Source organism: Blastomyces dermatitidis (genome assembly GCF_000003525.1).
Source record: "Blastomyces dermatitidis ER-3 genomic scaffold supercont1.5, whole genome shotgun sequence".
Lineage (NCBI taxonomy): Eukaryota > Fungi > Ascomycota > Eurotiomycetes > Onygenales > Ajellomycetaceae > Blastomyces > Blastomyces dermatitidis.
This window is the reverse complement of record NW_025544778.1, coordinates 3,839,854-3,854,329: the sequence shown is the minus strand read 5'-3', so window position 1 is coordinate 3,854,329 and position 14,476 is coordinate 3,839,854. Positions and strand designations below refer to the sequence as shown.

At 47.3% G+C, this 14,476-nt stretch overlaps 6 protein-coding genes across 7 annotated transcripts; 4 read left to right on the top strand and 2 right to left on the bottom strand.

Annotated features, from left to right (window-relative positions):
* Positions 1 to 334: 334 nt before the first annotated feature.
* Positions 335 to 2,550, bottom strand: BDCG_05395 (uncharacterized protein; the record flags this gene model as incomplete). The annotated part of the gene is made up of 2 exons (XM_045421071.1): positions 335 to 1,787; positions 1,883 to 2,550. 2 exons carry the CDS (start codon positions 2,548 to 2,550, stop codon positions 335 to 337), a joined length of 2,121 nt encoding a protein of 706 aa, XP_045277036.1.
* A 587-nt stretch (positions 2,551 to 3,137) lies between these two features.
* BDCG_05394 (RNA binding protein Rnp24) lies at positions 3,138 to 4,726 on the bottom strand. The gene has a single exon (XM_045421070.1). The coding sequence runs from the start codon at positions 4,608 to 4,610 to the stop codon at positions 3,351 to 3,353; it is 1,260 nt and encodes a 419-aa protein (XP_045277035.1). The 5' UTR covers positions 4,611 to 4,726; the 3' UTR covers positions 3,138 to 3,350.
* A 143-nt stretch (positions 4,727 to 4,869) lies between these two features.
* On the top strand, positions 4,870 to 6,622 carry BDCG_05393. 2 transcript variants are annotated; one of them, XM_045421069.1, is made up of 4 exons: positions 4,870 to 5,062; positions 5,120 to 5,236; positions 5,307 to 5,831; positions 5,901 to 6,622. In XM_045421069.1, exons 1-4 carry the CDS (start codon positions 4,971 to 4,973, stop codon positions 6,139 to 6,141), a joined length of 975 nt encoding a protein of 324 aa, XP_045281244.1. In that variant the 5' UTR covers positions 4,870 to 4,970; the 3' UTR covers positions 6,142 to 6,622. The 2 variants fall into 2 exon arrangements, with proteins under 2 accessions (XP_045281244.1, XP_045277034.1); XM_045421068.1 differs by having other exon boundaries at positions 5,307 to 6,622.
* A 146-nt stretch (positions 6,623 to 6,768) lies between these two features.
* BDCG_05392 (NEK protein kinase) lies at positions 6,769 to 9,063 on the top strand (the record flags this gene model as incomplete). The annotated part of the gene is made up of 6 exons (XM_045421067.1): positions 6,769 to 7,320; positions 7,467 to 7,714; positions 7,854 to 7,996; positions 8,105 to 8,173; positions 8,236 to 8,321; positions 8,428 to 9,063. The coding sequence occupies 6 exons, from the start codon at positions 6,769 to 6,771 to the stop codon at positions 9,061 to 9,063; spliced, it is 1,734 nt and encodes a 577-aa protein (XP_045277033.1).
* Positions 9,064 to 9,572: 509 nt separating this feature from the next.
* Positions 9,573 to 11,389, top strand: BDCG_05391 (uncharacterized protein). Its single transcript, XM_045421066.1, has 2 exons — positions 9,573 to 9,900; positions 9,961 to 11,389. Exon 2 carries the CDS (start codon positions 10,049 to 10,051, stop codon positions 10,379 to 10,381), a length of 333 nt encoding a protein of 110 aa, XP_045277032.1. The 5' UTR covers positions 9,573 to 9,900; positions 9,961 to 10,048; the 3' UTR covers positions 10,382 to 11,389.
* A 704-nt stretch (positions 11,390 to 12,093) lies between these two features.
* BDCG_05390 (uncharacterized protein) lies at positions 12,094 to 12,677 on the top strand (the record flags this gene model as incomplete). The annotated part of the gene is made up of 1 exon (XM_045421065.1): positions 12,094 to 12,677. The coding sequence occupies exon 1, from the start codon at positions 12,132 to 12,134 to the stop codon at positions 12,675 to 12,677; it is 546 nt and encodes a 181-aa protein (XP_045277031.1). The 5' UTR covers positions 12,094 to 12,131.
* Between the last annotated feature and the right edge of the window lie 1,799 nt (positions 12,678 to 14,476).

Here is a 14,476-nt window from a genome sequence, read left to right as displayed (position 1 = left end):
GCTAAAAATGCACGGGGAACATAATCTAAACAGCAGACGGGAATGAGGAGTTCGTTTTGGAAATTAAACAGCGAAGCGAAAGCAACGGAGCATCAAGAACAAAATAAGAACTGACAAGCAGCGCCAAAAATGTATGAAAAGATAGCTGAAGATAAATGGGTTCCGGAAAAATCGACAGATGGTAAATAAAAGCTGGGGTAAAAAAGTAAAAAAAAGTTCAAGAATAGGAAAAAAAGAAAAAGAAACAAAAAAAGAAGAAAGAAAAGGAAGTAAAGAAGTAAAAAAGGACATGCCGTATAAGTATAAGACTCCGCAAAATTGGACGAAAGGGTTTTCATGCATAATATACTGTCCCATTTTGAGGTTGAGGGTAGTAATAAGTCGTTCCCGGTGGTGTCATCATGCCTCCCATACCAACTACACCTCCCTGCGGCGCTCTCTGAGGCGGTGCAGAGTACACTTCGTTCTGCTGCTGCGGGTATGTGAGGCCTGCCACTTGTGACGTATCGTAGTAATATACGGTGCCGTTTGACTCATGCGCAACGGTGCCGGACTGCGTTTGCGCTAGGTCACTAGTAGGTGGTTGGTGCGGAGGCATGGAGTAAGGCATTTGTTGGGGCCCATAAGCTGGAGGATGGCCGGGCTGAGCGGGAGCGTTGTAGGTTGGATACTCTGGGTTTGTTGCGGGATAGAATACAGGGGCAGGTTGATAGCCAGCCTCGGTATAATATGGTTGGGGTTGTTGGTAAGGATATGGCTGGAACGGTTGAGCGTGGATGGCACGCTCTGGGATCTGAGACAGAGGTGTTGCAGACGCCTGAGAGACATGTGAGGGTTGTCGCGCATGGGGAGTATACATGGCGGAATCAGGCATGAACGCTCCATTAACCGGCTGTGGAACCTGGTGATGGAAAGGTTGCTCCTGTTGCTGTTGAGATGGGTTGAATGGGTATGAAACAGGAGATTCGATATCAGCAACTGAGACTGTCTTCTGTGGTCGCGGCTGATGCATTGGGATGTTATGTGTCGGCCGGTTTTCACGGAATTCAGGGGGTGGCGGCATCGAGTATGGTGGAGGGTGAGCGGCATTCATATGGGGGGCAACGCCATGGTGTGGAACAAAACCTGGCCCAACAGGAGGTCTAATTGAAGGTGGTAGCCGTACTACCGGTTTCCCACCTTCACCAGGCATAACACCAAGGCGAGAAATGACAGAGCCGGCAGGAGAGTTGATGACATCAGTTCCCCTGCCGACAGATGATCTGCGACTCATGGCCACGCTTGGCGTATATATACTCCCTCCGTAAATACTCGTTCTCCTACCACCACCCCCGTAGAAGCCTCCACGACCTCGTTGTCGGTATTGTTGATTTGGTCTTAATGCTCGTGGGATAAAAATAAAGGACCGCTCCGGGTCGGGGAATATGTATCGGGGCGGCTGTCCTGGTAAAGATATTCTAACAGGTTTATCACGACGAAGAGGGGGTCGATGCTTGGGGAGGCAGGTGTGTTGTCTTTTAGGTACGGCGGAGTATGGGATAGGGGCTTTCATGCCCGGGAGAAACACTATGACAGGAACATTGCCCACCAGGATAATGCTAGAGAAGGAGCGGTTTTGAGGAGATGATCGAGGAGCTGTGGAGACAGGTCTTGGGGGATGTGGGAAAGGAATTTTATTGGGAACGGCCGCGGAAGTGGATGGTACCGAGCGAGTGTCTTGGACAACGGTTTCGTGTAGATCATGCGCCCACTGCTCAGCAGTTACGTCCGGTTTTGCAGCAGGGCGTCTAATTGGGCAGGGTGGAAATCAGCATCTAGTCCCCGCAGAAAAAAACAAAGAAAGAAATGGTAAATGATAGACAAGTTAGGAATGAATACTAACCTTGCAGCATTGCTATCAACAATGAGACCATGGGGGCGAGTCTTCGGTTTGTTATTCGTATTGTTATTGTATGGTGGCCGATAGCCATTTGGCGGGGAATCAGTATTCCGCTTGTCATGAAGGAAGAACCCACCCCGAGTAGGCACGAAAGCTGGATTCGACTCCCGTTCCTTGATGTATTCCTCATGCTCACGCCGCCTCCTCTCTGCAAGCGTCCCCCCCCTCGATCCCTTGTTGTTCGCGGATTTTGGGGTGGCGACAGAATTATCTAGCTCTTCCTTCGTGTCATCAAAGTGGATTTCCTCGATGCCTTCCGGTCCCTCAGACAACTTCAGCCCGTTCAGCATAATCTCGGTATCCGATACTGTTGCCCCAAAGAGTCGTCCGACGGCAGTTGTCGATTTGCCTCTCAGTTGAGCCTCATCGCCTTCAGAGCGACCTGTAACTCGCGCCCGGCCATTTGTTGCTGGTATTTCCTTTGGCCTAGCTGTTGCATCCTTTTCACTCAGATCGCTCTCTTCTTCATCGGCATCGACATCCTCGTGTGCTGAAATAGTTCCTTCGCTCAGAGAATCATCCTCCAAATCCTCGTTTAGTGAGCCGTCTTCATCCCCATCATCCCCCCTTCTCCTCCGGCTAGGAATCCGGCTTCTTCGATGAGGAGCCATCTGGAGATACAATAAAATGTCGCCTAAACGGAGCCTTGTACTTCCCCCGCAGAAAAGATATCTCAGATGCTAACTATGTTGGAGAGAGATATGGATGGACTTGTGGGGCGAGAAGGCGTCGAGATAAACAAATAGGTGAAGGCGAGAGGAGTCGACTGTCTGCTGATGGACCGACCTGTGCACGAGCAGAGACAACCAGCAAGACCAGAGCAGAATGGGAGATACAGGACCCAAGTAGCCTAGCAGTAGTTGTTGTAGTATCCTTCTTATCCTTCTTCGTCGTCTTCTCGTCTTCTCGTTCTTCTCTCACGGTCTCGGCGTCATCTTTTTAAGGCTCTCCTCCGTTCTTGTTCAAGTTCACGCAAAACATTCCAGGCTTGGCGAGTGTTGCGGCTAGGTTCAATCCGGACTAGTGTTGATGCTCCTTGCCCACGTCTTCCTTACCCAAGCGCGCTTGTTCTCTATGTCCAGGATGTCTGGGACCCTGGTTCGCATTGAAGCCCTGCATGAGGTATACACCCCCCCAGGCGGGAGGCAAGAAAAATTAAGTCGCTGTGGCGTATGATTGCCTAGGTAGTTGTAGAGCGTGGAAATGCATCAGCCGCATTTTTTGCTAAACGTACTATAAAATGGTGGAAAAATATTTGACGATTATTTTAGAAGGTAAACAACACGAGAATCTAAACTAGGAGGATATCTAGAGAAAACACAAATATAGCAACAAAAAAGTTTCGTAACCTATGGCGACACAATGCTAAGGTGTAGAGGATATGTATTCAAAACAGAGCAAAACAGCAAACTCAATCAAACGTCGTCTTCTTGCCCTGAGATTCGACAATAGCTCCGCTAAGCCTCTGGACAACGTCTTGCGTATATCGGCCCCCTCTTGCTGGTCCGCCTTTCTTGAAATTCCCCTGACCCTTTCCGGCTCTCGATTTTTGGAATGACTTGGTATTCTTCTCAGACACTTCCTCAATTGCAGGAGGTTCGATACCATTGTGCCTGACTTGCTCCTCGCCTCCGGATTCTGTGGCGAACTTATCCTTCGACGTTCCATCTTTTCCAAACCGCTTTTTATACCGGGTTGCCTTGTCTTCCGCAAACTCCATCCGTAGCGGGCGGCCCATAATTCGATTAACCCATACCCTCTTCGTCGTAGGTTTCTTGTTTTTGGCCTTCGCTTTACTTTGGGATTCCTCGCCACGGGATCCCCCAACTTCATTTGAGCTGTCCGTGTTTTTCTCATCATCGTCATCGTCATGATCATCATCATCTTCTTCTTCTTCCGGAACATGCACGAACCCCCTCATCGCAGCTTCTGCCGCGTCAATACTCTCAAACTCAACCCACGCGTAGCCCTTGCACTTGCCAGTATCCTGAAACGTCGCAACTTGTATGCTCTCAATAACCCCGCATGGTTTGAAGTGTTCTTCCAAAATCTCCTTGGTCACATCAAATCCAAGATTGCCAACAAACACCCGCTTGGAGGGAGCATGCACGGTGGAGTTGGAAGTCTTATTTCCAGCAGCCTCGTCCTTTGGCTTGTCGGGCCTTCCCACAAAGTTGTTCGCATTCTTAACCAATGCCCGACGACCACTAATCAGCTGTTCACTCATCGCAATTGCAGCCTCCATTGCCTTCTGGGTGGTGAAATCCACGTAGGCGAACCCCTTGTTTTGAGGTTTGCCATTTTGTTTTATGCCCTCGGGCAAATGTATCCGCGTGATCTCCTCATTTTTCAAGGAGCCTGAACTGGTAAAGAATACCCTGACGTCGTCCTTCTTCACATTGAAGGGTAGATTGCCTATCCAAACTCCGTAGCTAGACCGCTTCGACGGCTTGTCGGCAGGTTCCGGGGATTTGGGTTTTGTAGCTGGGGGTGTGGTTGATTGTTCAGTGGTTTGCGCTGCTGCTCCCTTCTTTTTCGCCTTTCTAAGTGCCTTCTTCGACGGAGGCTCTGGTGCAGATAAATCGATTTCAAGAGCCGGACCTTCGTCTAGCTTCCGTTTACGAGACGCTGGGGGAGAACCCGAGGGAGAGGCCTCCTTGATACCGGGCATTTTTCCGGAGATGGATTATAGACAATTTATAAAAAGACTAAGATTGTATTGGTTTAATCACTTAGAAATCCCCAATACATGAATAGTAGAATCTGTAGAAATGTCCGAGATAATCATGCGATGGACACAGTAGAGTTTCTTCCTCCGCACAGAGTGGGGATTTTTTTCGCGGCAGAGAAAATTTTACGGCGTTCCGCAGTGACCTAAAGGGAAACCAACCTCGATCATCGGCTCCCAAGTCTCAACTTCTCATCCATTCCGCATTGTGCCCTGCCCTGTCATTTTCATATACGCTCAACCATACTCTCAATCGCGTGAACTAGAAACATTCTCATTGCGCAAACGACTCCAACCTTTGCCATGGCATCCCCTGAGCCTGCCTCTCCTTCGCCGGAGAGGAGCTTGCCCGATGCGCCACCTCTGACCCACCAGACCACGTATAAGTCTTTCAAGTCAGTTCATCGTATCTTCGGATTATCGAGTACGAGTCTACTAACTGTGTGATATAGGAGAAAGTATGCGAAGCAAAAGATCTGCTTTGAACACGCTATGAAAAAGAGCAATACTTTGTTCAAGGAGGAACTGAGGATTCGCGACCTCTCAAAGCGACTTAAGGAACAGAATGAGTACGCAATCCTAAATGACAAATCCTTTAGAAACGTTAAAAGCCTTTACTTATACGATTCCGTTCCATAGTCAACTCCTGGAAGCGCTTTTAGAGCTCAACAACAGTATACGCGTCCCCCCCGAGCTCCGATATAACCTCGACCTCCCAGGCTCCAAGTTACCCAGACTACACTCCCCAGAACCTGAGCACTATCAGCAAGAATCCTACGACACGGAAACTGCTCGCGAGGCACTCCGGGTTGCGAAAGAGAGGCTATTAGCAGGAGAAATAAAGGCCGACCAATGTCGCCGCCTGGAGGAGTCTCTCCTTCAAAGCGAGAATTTCGCTCCCGCAGTGCAATACTCCTCGTTATTAAAAGTCCCACATACTACCTCAAGTATTCATGGGGATCACCCCGCCATGAAATGCGACATGGATTCAACGCTCGGGTTTCTAAGTCCAGAGCATGAAACTGAGTATGCCGCAGCGCTCGACGCCGCTTCCGCTGGAGAACCTAGGCCAGCAGGGAAATCTGCCTCAGCTGCGAGTAGGGACAGGGAAGCTGCTATCCGGAATCCAGTTTCCGTGATAAATTGGTTGAGGAAACATCAACCGCAAGTCTTTCTGCAAGATGCTGATGCGGTATCTGAAAAACCCCCTCCCCGTTCTAACAATCCACGTAGTTCGAAGCGAGCGAGTACCCACACGCGAAAAGATGAAGATATATACGACGAAGATGGTATATTAATTGACGTTCCGGCGACTGGTGGGGGATCTGGGGGTGGAGGAGGCCGTGGAAAGCGAAAGCGAGACGAGGATGGAGGCTATCGACCCAAAGGTGGCAGTGGTGGTCGGTCGAGGAAGAAAAAGGAAGACGCCCCAAAACGGGCGAAGAGGAGTTCCGCAGCTGGAGCCACGACATAAATTCTATCACGATGTCCCTATTACCTTTCAAGCAGTTCACGCGGCTCCTACGTTCATCTACAACGTCATTACAGTTCCCCTGTGTGTATGAATATGTTTTCCTTCCTTTCCCTTGCGAGCAAGATGTCCTATTTTTAATATGATTCTTTTTTCGGGATTCCCTTCTTTTGGAATCTCGAGTGCTCCAGAATTCGATTGATTCAATTGCACATGTCGTTTGTTCGCTTTCTTAAAAAGCTTTGTGTCATTTTTTGGAACAAAGACACCTAGCCATCAAACTTTTCCTTGTTTCTCAAAGTCTGCTGGTTCTAAATCCTGCCCTTTTAGAGCTGGTCGTACCTCACGTTACCCTTTTTGCACTTAATGAATACATTTTCTCTTGAACAATTACCTGCTATATATAGACTATAACTGCTTTCCATTTGATATGTCAATGTCTATAATCCACAAAGCTAGGATTTACTTTATAATCTACATCTCCTCGCATCTTAGAAGCTGGGTGGTGCCAAAACGAAACCCCTCCAAGCAAACAGACAACTAACCAATAACAGCAAAGCGGGCACTCAAATTGGGTTTACATCCTGCCTTTTATTATACAAAACCCCGCCGTGCGATTGAGCATACATGATGGTGAAAGGCCGGGAACCTTCCCAGGGCCCTTCAGTGGACAGCAAAGCCAACCCCAAAAATTCAGCAAGAGAAGAGATTAGCCTCCTCTTCCCTCATCCAAGCTTCCAATTCACTCCTAGCCTTTCCCTACAACGCCGATCCCATCAGCAAAACCAGCCAGAAGACGAACAAGATCAGCATCACCATCGTACCCCACCAGGCTTCCATAGGCGGTTCCAAAAAGCATACAAACCCGGCAACGAATGGTTCCAGATACCAGGCCCGGATGCAATCAGATATTACGAGGAGGAATTAACTAGAAACGACTTGGGTCTGGACAGCGAATGGGAGTATGCAGATGAGTTTAGGAGGCAGCTTAGGAAGTTCGTGCACCTGACGGAGGTTGAGGCGTATGTTAGCGAATATGAGGAGGATGAGTATGGGTGTGACTTGCGGTGGAAGTATCAGGGGCTTCCTAGCGAAGAGAATCAGTGGATTTATATGGGGGAACTGGGCGAGGGCGGGTTTGGATATGTGCAGTGCTGGGAGTGGTATCCGTTTGGGAATAGGGTATGGTTTTCCCGTTTGCCGTCGTCGTACTATCTCGATGTTCCCTCTACTCATATCCTTCGCTGTCGTCTTCCCTCTGGTCTCTTCCCGAGCCGGGCTTATGGGCGAATTGTTATGGAGTGGTTGGCTGATGATACACTACCCAGGACCCTATCAGGTTCGCTGTCAAGGATACGCAAAATGACCAGTTCTGGCATGATTACTGCTCTGAAGGAAATCTCACACGCAGAGTTAATGCCACCGGTTGCCCGAATGTTGTCAAGGTATATGATTGGATTGACCTCGATCCGCAGCCCCCTGAGTTGATTGCGCATAATCGTACATTTCGTATTCTTTATGAGTACTATGAAGGGGGGTCGTTGTCTAACCTTTATACCCATTACATGGAATATAAGTAGGCATTTCTTCTCTTCTTGGCTATTTTGTCAGCCCTCGCCTCTGTTGGGCCGGCTTGAGCTCAATCGATGATAGATCTGTTTCCTTTTCTTCTCAAGAAACATTCGCAAGGAGCTAACAGTTGCTGATCAACCAAGGCTCCTATTGCCCGAAGCATTTCTATGGCATCTATTCCATGAAATAGCTACTGCTCTGCTTTACTGTGCACATGGCCATGAAGGGCCCATGCGAAAGCCTGATTGGGAGGAAATCATACATAAGGATGTAAAGCCGGGAAACAGTAAGTCATCGCATCTCTGTCTTTGAGAAGCAAGGCCAATTTACGCTTTCCTAACTGTTCTCCCCCTCAATACGCCTCGTAACTAAGATAATACGTTGGCCCCGCCAGTTCTACTAGGCGCAGTCCCGTCGCCGAATAGTGAGGAGCTATACCCGACCTGCTATCTTAGTGATTTCGGTAAGCATAAAGCCCTGAATCTTGTAGATATAACATGACCTGGCTAGTTAACATGTACCTAGGACTGGCATACACCATCCCCAACGATGATGTTCGGGCCTATAAGAAAGCCTATCCGCTGGAAGGGACAGTGGAATTTTTACCTCCGGTAATACAACAACTGTCCTGTAATCTAACACATAAAAGCAAAAGAGGAAAGAAAGGGGAAAGAAAACGGTGAAATCTGTTCTAACTTTGAGTTCTCACACAATCAGGAAGCCGTCGATCGTTTCTCTTCTGGCGTCATCGGCCCCAAACTTGACATCTACTCTCTCACCCTCTCCATCCGCGAAGCCATTGAAATGGCTCTACACATGTACACGGCAGACGAAATGAATACCCTCCGAAAACTTCCTGGCGGGGGGAATTACTTACCTTATTCGCTGGACCTCATCAATCTATGCCGTGCAGCTGGTTCTAGTAGAACCTATAGACGCCCTGACATATACTCCCTATGGAGGATGACAGGGGAGCAGGCAAAGAAATGGAAGGGAGAAGTTAGGGCGAATAGGCGCCGTGTGGAGGCTAAGCGAGCCAATTGTTATGATGGCATGGTTCTTATCGACCACGATGTTAGACGGAGATTTCAGAGAGATCGGGCATTTCGAAGGGAGTTTTTGAGAGAGGCGTCATGGGAACATAGGAATAGAGGTGTGGTGAAGCTTGGAAAGGCGATAGTCAAGAGGATAAAGGAGGAGAAGCAAAACGGCGAGGGTTATAGGGACTGGATAGGTTCGGCTGTGGACCGAGCAGGAATGCGGGAAGGGAGCTGTGCGTCTGAAGGGACAGAGCCGTGGGGCCAGCCGGAGTCGTGGAGCTGGACAAAGAGAAGAGCGCGAGGTTGTATATGATATACGGGAACTCTCCACTACAGAGTAAATTGCTCATCCCTAGCTCCTTCTAGTTACCTAAATATGGGAAAGCTTATATACTTAAATAGCATCTTTCAGCAGAGCCTTTTCTTCAACTCCGTATTCTGTATTGGTGATTGTCTCCCATACGTAGGTATGTTGACTAGCACTGTTAATAAACATACTGTTACTATGGAGAATCTACGCAGTAGAGGCCGATGCTGGCAAATTACAATACGTTTTACTTGTTGTATATCGTTTCTATATCCGTACACAATTGAGTTTCCAAATACTTCCACAGAATAGGTATTCGGGAAAGCTAAATAATTGCAGCCACATTGTTTTGGCCGTCCCTTGATGTGTTGTCGCCTATACTATGCGTAGTGACAGATGGGTCAAATGGATTTTTTTTAGATCTCCCTACGTCTCGTTACCCTTACTCTTAGAAAATTTCACTCCGTAGGGGGTTCAATGACATGGGGTTTTGATCACGTATTTAACTAAATAACCACCTTAGTTTCTGACAAGGCTGGCCTTCCAATGTTTAGGATATAAAACCATTCCACATGGCCTGCACCCAACTAACCAACTAACCAGAATCAAAAACGCTCGTTGTCACAGTCATTTCTGCCCAGCAAAAACCACCAGACAAACCCGTAACTACACCCTGGCCAGCATTTCTCTCAAGTCAGCTAACTACCTGTGTATCTAAGACGCCGGCAAGATCATGAGCTAGATCCAGAAATATCACAACTTGGTCATATCCTTTCACCTCTCCGCATTTACACATGGGGTCCTTCTGCCATGAGTTATCTAGGTGTTCCCATAGTGATTAGAGTAAGCTCTTTACTTCTAAAGAAAAACCTCCATGCATTGCTGCTCACTGTACATGAACAGCTTCCTATGGTGGTGGTCCAGGACAAAGATTTTGAGAAGGCAACCCACAAACTTTTCTTCTCCAAACCGCAACCCTGCCTCTGAAATTATGGCAGATCTTCCAGATCCACAAGCCACTCTGCAGCAGATAAATGAAGGTTACAAGCGTGTAGACCACTTTTGCAAGACCTTCAACTGCCCGAGCCATCTATTTGAGAGCTTTCAACAAATACTTTTGATTCCAAGCTCATTTGCCAGTCTCCCTGATTTTAGTACAACAGAATTGAACGCAACAAAGCAGTCTGCTGCACTTCCAACTGCTCAAATGACAAATACAGCAACATCTTATACCCACACCAGCAGACATTACTTGAAAGTCTCATCAGAGCTGCTGTTGTTGAGGAAACCAATGCTGGGTTCACTTCCTGGGCGGCTTCAATGAAAGCGTGGGTCTCCATGGTGGCTGGATATTTGGGCATAGGAAACGATATTCTAGATGATTGCTTGCATGAGCAGGTTGCAACATGGTCTAGTACACACTTTGGTCGAGTACATGAGAGCAAGTACGGGCTATTTGACCGGCGCATATCAAAATGCCTTGGGTCTGGGAAAGAATTACCTGTTGACATGAGTGGCCGTCCCATTTTCTAGAAAGGCCTCTGTTCCTGAATGAGAGGAGAGAAAGCCAAAGATATGATGTGAGTCTAGATTATTGGCGGTAGCTTATTTATCGGCTAGTTACAGCATCTAGAGATGGAGTGAAACCATTTCTGTGGACATGAAATGAGAAGGCTTTAACACTGATTTCAATGAACGCATATGCATGCAAATCTATAATCAACGCGCCCTTGAGCCTCGGGAATGGGTAGGGTTGCCAATACCACACGACACACATTGTGCACATCAACGCCTGGAAGTCCGTGATAAGAGGGGGAATTAAATTTCCCATCTATTGCCCCTATTCTTCGTGAGGGAAGCCCGCCATATCTTCATGAAGGGCAAGGCCCACCATCCCTCTATTTCTTCCCCGAGATGTAGATTAGCCATATCGAGGCCACCCTTTTCATGTTGAAAAGTGGGAATCGTGTCAGTCACGCCTGTTATCCTGCTGCTATTTTGAGCTATCAGCAGCTACTATTTCTGGATTCCTGGATTTTTGAACTTGAACTTTCACATCTATACTTCTATATTTGCCCTGATATCCACAGTAGCAGATTTGGTTCCATATCTTGAATGATTAAAAACCACCAATCATGGCTAGGGAACACTCGGATGCATGATCACTACCACACACATCAACATCAAAACTCTAGAAGCTCAACAGGTTATGAGCCCGGGCTCGGACACAGCATTTTGGACGACGCATATACAGCTAAGCTTCCCGGCCAAGTGATAGTCTTATCAACTCAAGAAGCTGACAAACAACAATCTAGTGATCATGTTGAAAAACAAAGAGGTTCAGAAGACTCTAAAAGAAATTTAAAGCAGAATGAATATCCCTCTGTCAAGAATCTATGACAGACTACAGACTGTCCTCCCCTGCAGATTGTTAACTGAAACCATGCTGAAGCACAGTGGTTGAATCCCAGCCACATGCTTCTAAAAACTGACCCCTTTGCCAAAGGCACTCATAAAATATCTTAATGCACACGAGCCTCTGTGTACAAAGACATTGCAGAGCTAAGCTCAAAACAGAAGACTCTGCAAGATTGATTTTACAGCTTATTAATAGAAGAGATAGAACTGTAACTGTAGTAAAAGCAGTTGATCAGATGCATTATCTATTCAAGAATCTGTACAGAGTAGATGATATGATAGTGCAATGTCACGGGATTGCGCTTCGCTTAATTCTACACCAATCAGTGGGCTGTATTCGCGCCAAGAACCCCAAAAAGGAAATTCTCCACTTTTAATGACCAGGGTTTTCATCATATATTTGCTTCGCTTCGCTCCGCAAATAAACAAGAAGAAAATATGACTCCAACAACCCGATCTACACAATCCTCTCAATTCTTGCTCTTGCTATCAGACAGGGTAACCTCTACGCGACAACACTACCATCAGTGGACAGATGAAGAGCTCAACTTCCTTGCCTACAGTCATGCCCGCCACTGGTCATATGCTTGAATCCAAAGGACACCCTTCCTGTCATCATACACACAAGGAACTCACTTAGCGAAGCTTACTCCCATATGCTCATTGAAGAGCGTGCACACTGTGCATCAATTGCTGCTGATTCACTGATCACTTCTCACACCATATCCCCAAGTGAAGAATCTATACACCCTGACCCTATACAGGGGTCAAGACATCCTCCTCGTTCCTTGTCTCAGCCTGAAGGCAACCTCAAAGTTCCAAGATCATATCCCCTTAGACAAGAGACGGGCAACAGTTCTCTAAAGCCTACCAACCAGGCTACAAACTGGTATAATCTTCGGCTAAAAAGATCTAGAAACTACTGGGTAGGCAAGGCGCGGTTCTTGGTTAACCACTTTTACTTCCCTCACTTCTTCAAGTCATGCAAAAATCACCTGAAATCTCACGGGGTGCCAGATAGGGACTGCATTGCTCCATCTCACTCGCCTATGCCAGACTCATCGGACCTCAGTCCTTCCGTCGTCTCGACCCTGCCCAGTCCCGCATCCAGCCTAGAACTTTTTGGCCTAGAAGCACGCTCCATCAGCCCAACAGAACACTCAGTTGACATGGCTAAGTCTAATTACTTCCCCAAGATGTAGACTAGCCACTCTTTTCAAGTTGGAAAGTGAGAATCATGAGCCTGCCATCCCTGTTATGTGACAGGTTTACTGTTTGATTGCATCATCATCATCTTATTCTTGCTCTTTTCCCATCTAAATTTGCTTCTTACATCTATTGAGCATCAGAAGGTACTGAGGCCATGAGACACTCACAACTTTCATTCCATAGCAATGGGCTGGCACGTAGCCCATTTGCTCATTTTAGAACCTGCAGACCCTCTCCTAAACACACCCAATGCACAAAGTACTCCAGAGAGCCATGTCAGGCACTACATGCTCCAGAAGAAGATACCCGTACCTCCTCAAGGTTTCAAAGAGAATGTTTGATGCCGGAGAGCTCGAACCCATCAAGACTATCAACCCATGCCCCATTGAACTGTGGCACACACCGATAGTTGAAGCCATCCACATCAACTTCAATGAGAATGAAGCTACTGAAACAGCTCTGAAGACAATGAAACCCCTCTTCATAAGAGTGTTTACAGATGTCTCAGCAACAAATCTGAGCATGAGAGCAGCAGCTATGATAGTCAATGAAGAAAATCATATTCATTACTATAAGTAAAATAGATATAGATATCAAAGAGCACTGGATAGTACTGATGGTGGAATTAATAGCAATCTACTATGCACTCTTCCTTGCATGGCAATCGCACCTCAAGTGCCACAAGCCCCCAAGTCACTCAAGTTGAACCCCTACAGCACTGTACCTACACTATTATAAGCAGCTCGTGCTCTTCTGAATCTTCTGGGGCATCTTCTCTTCATGACAATACATGATGAGACCTTCACACCTGAATTCAAAAAGGTTGAAGATATCTACTGGTATCTCATCCTGTTGCACTGAGGTGGTATGGATCTAAAGATTAAGGCAGAGATGCTGGATGTGCCAGTTTTCTGCCAGCCTGAACAAATGGAGACTGGATACTAAACATCAGAGAGAACAGCCGTGTGTGATCTGCCAGCTTTCAGCACTCTGAGTCTTCCAACTGTCACACCGTTCAGTGGGCGTGTGAGACTGTCTGTGATATGTAGGTAGATAGAAAAGAGATTCTAGGGAGGGACTGGAGTAGACTAGCTGTCTGCAAGGAAATGGGACGGGGAGGAGAAGGGACTGGTAACATGTGTATAATAATGGTTTGAAAAGGACCAACAGCAACCCGAGGGGGGGAGGGACATGATGGTGATGGTGAGGCCATGACTATCCAGGGAGCCATCATATTTGGGGGGGAATGCAGGTGACTGGGAAAAGGTGAGCGGTTCGCGAGCAGTCGCGCGAGGAGAAGGCGAGCAGAAGGTGAGGCCAATAATGGACGTACGTGGGTTCTCAAAAAGCGGCGATCGATGACTTCCGGATTAGATAGTTATAGTGTTAATTAGTGTGGCTGATCAATCCGCGATGCCATGAGGGCCGAAAGTAGCTCAAAACGCCTGCTACTTTCGACCGTTCATGGCCCCTACGCTGGAGAGCGTAAAGATCAATCCTCCATGTGATAGATCTAATCAAAACTTTGAAAGCGACCTCCGTACTCCGTATTCTCGGCTAATTCTGCTCACTGTAGCTTCCAGTTTCTTCAGCTGGGAGGATTATCCCGATGATTAAGTATTCGCAAGCTACGAATGGCGGTGTCAAGCAGTGGTTGCTTTAACACAAAAATTGGCAACAACAGATGAACGGGCTTTGAGATCCGACCGAATGACGAGATAACTAAGGGTTAGAAACTTGGTTGTACGGGAGTTCGCAGTTCAAGAAGAGTTCCAGCCTTGCTCATACCTAC

What these genes read in the sequence shown, in the direction of transcription:
- BDCG_05391 (XM_045421066.1), top strand. Translation starts at nt 10,049, where the DNA reads ATGGCAGATCTTCCAGATCCACAAGCCACTCTGCAGCAGATAAATGAA.
- BDCG_05394 (XM_045421070.1), bottom strand. Translation starts at nt 4,610, where the DNA reads ATGCCCGGTATCAAGGAGGCCTCTCCCTCGGGTTCTCCCCCAGCGTCT.
- BDCG_05393 (XM_045421068.1), top strand. Translation starts at nt 4,971, where the DNA reads ATGGCATCCCCTGAGCCTGCCTCTCCTTCGCCGGAGAGGAGCTTGCCC. An exon ending in ACCACGTATAAGTCTTTCAA is followed by an intron (nt 5,063 to 5,119) that starts GTCAGTTCATCG and finishes TGTGTGATATAG; the next exon opens with GAGAAAGTATGCGAAGCAAA. An exon ending in CGACTTAAGGAACAGAATGA is followed by an intron (nt 5,237 to 5,306) that starts GTACGCAATCCT and finishes TCCGTTCCATAG; the next exon opens with TCAACTCCTGGAAGCGCTTT.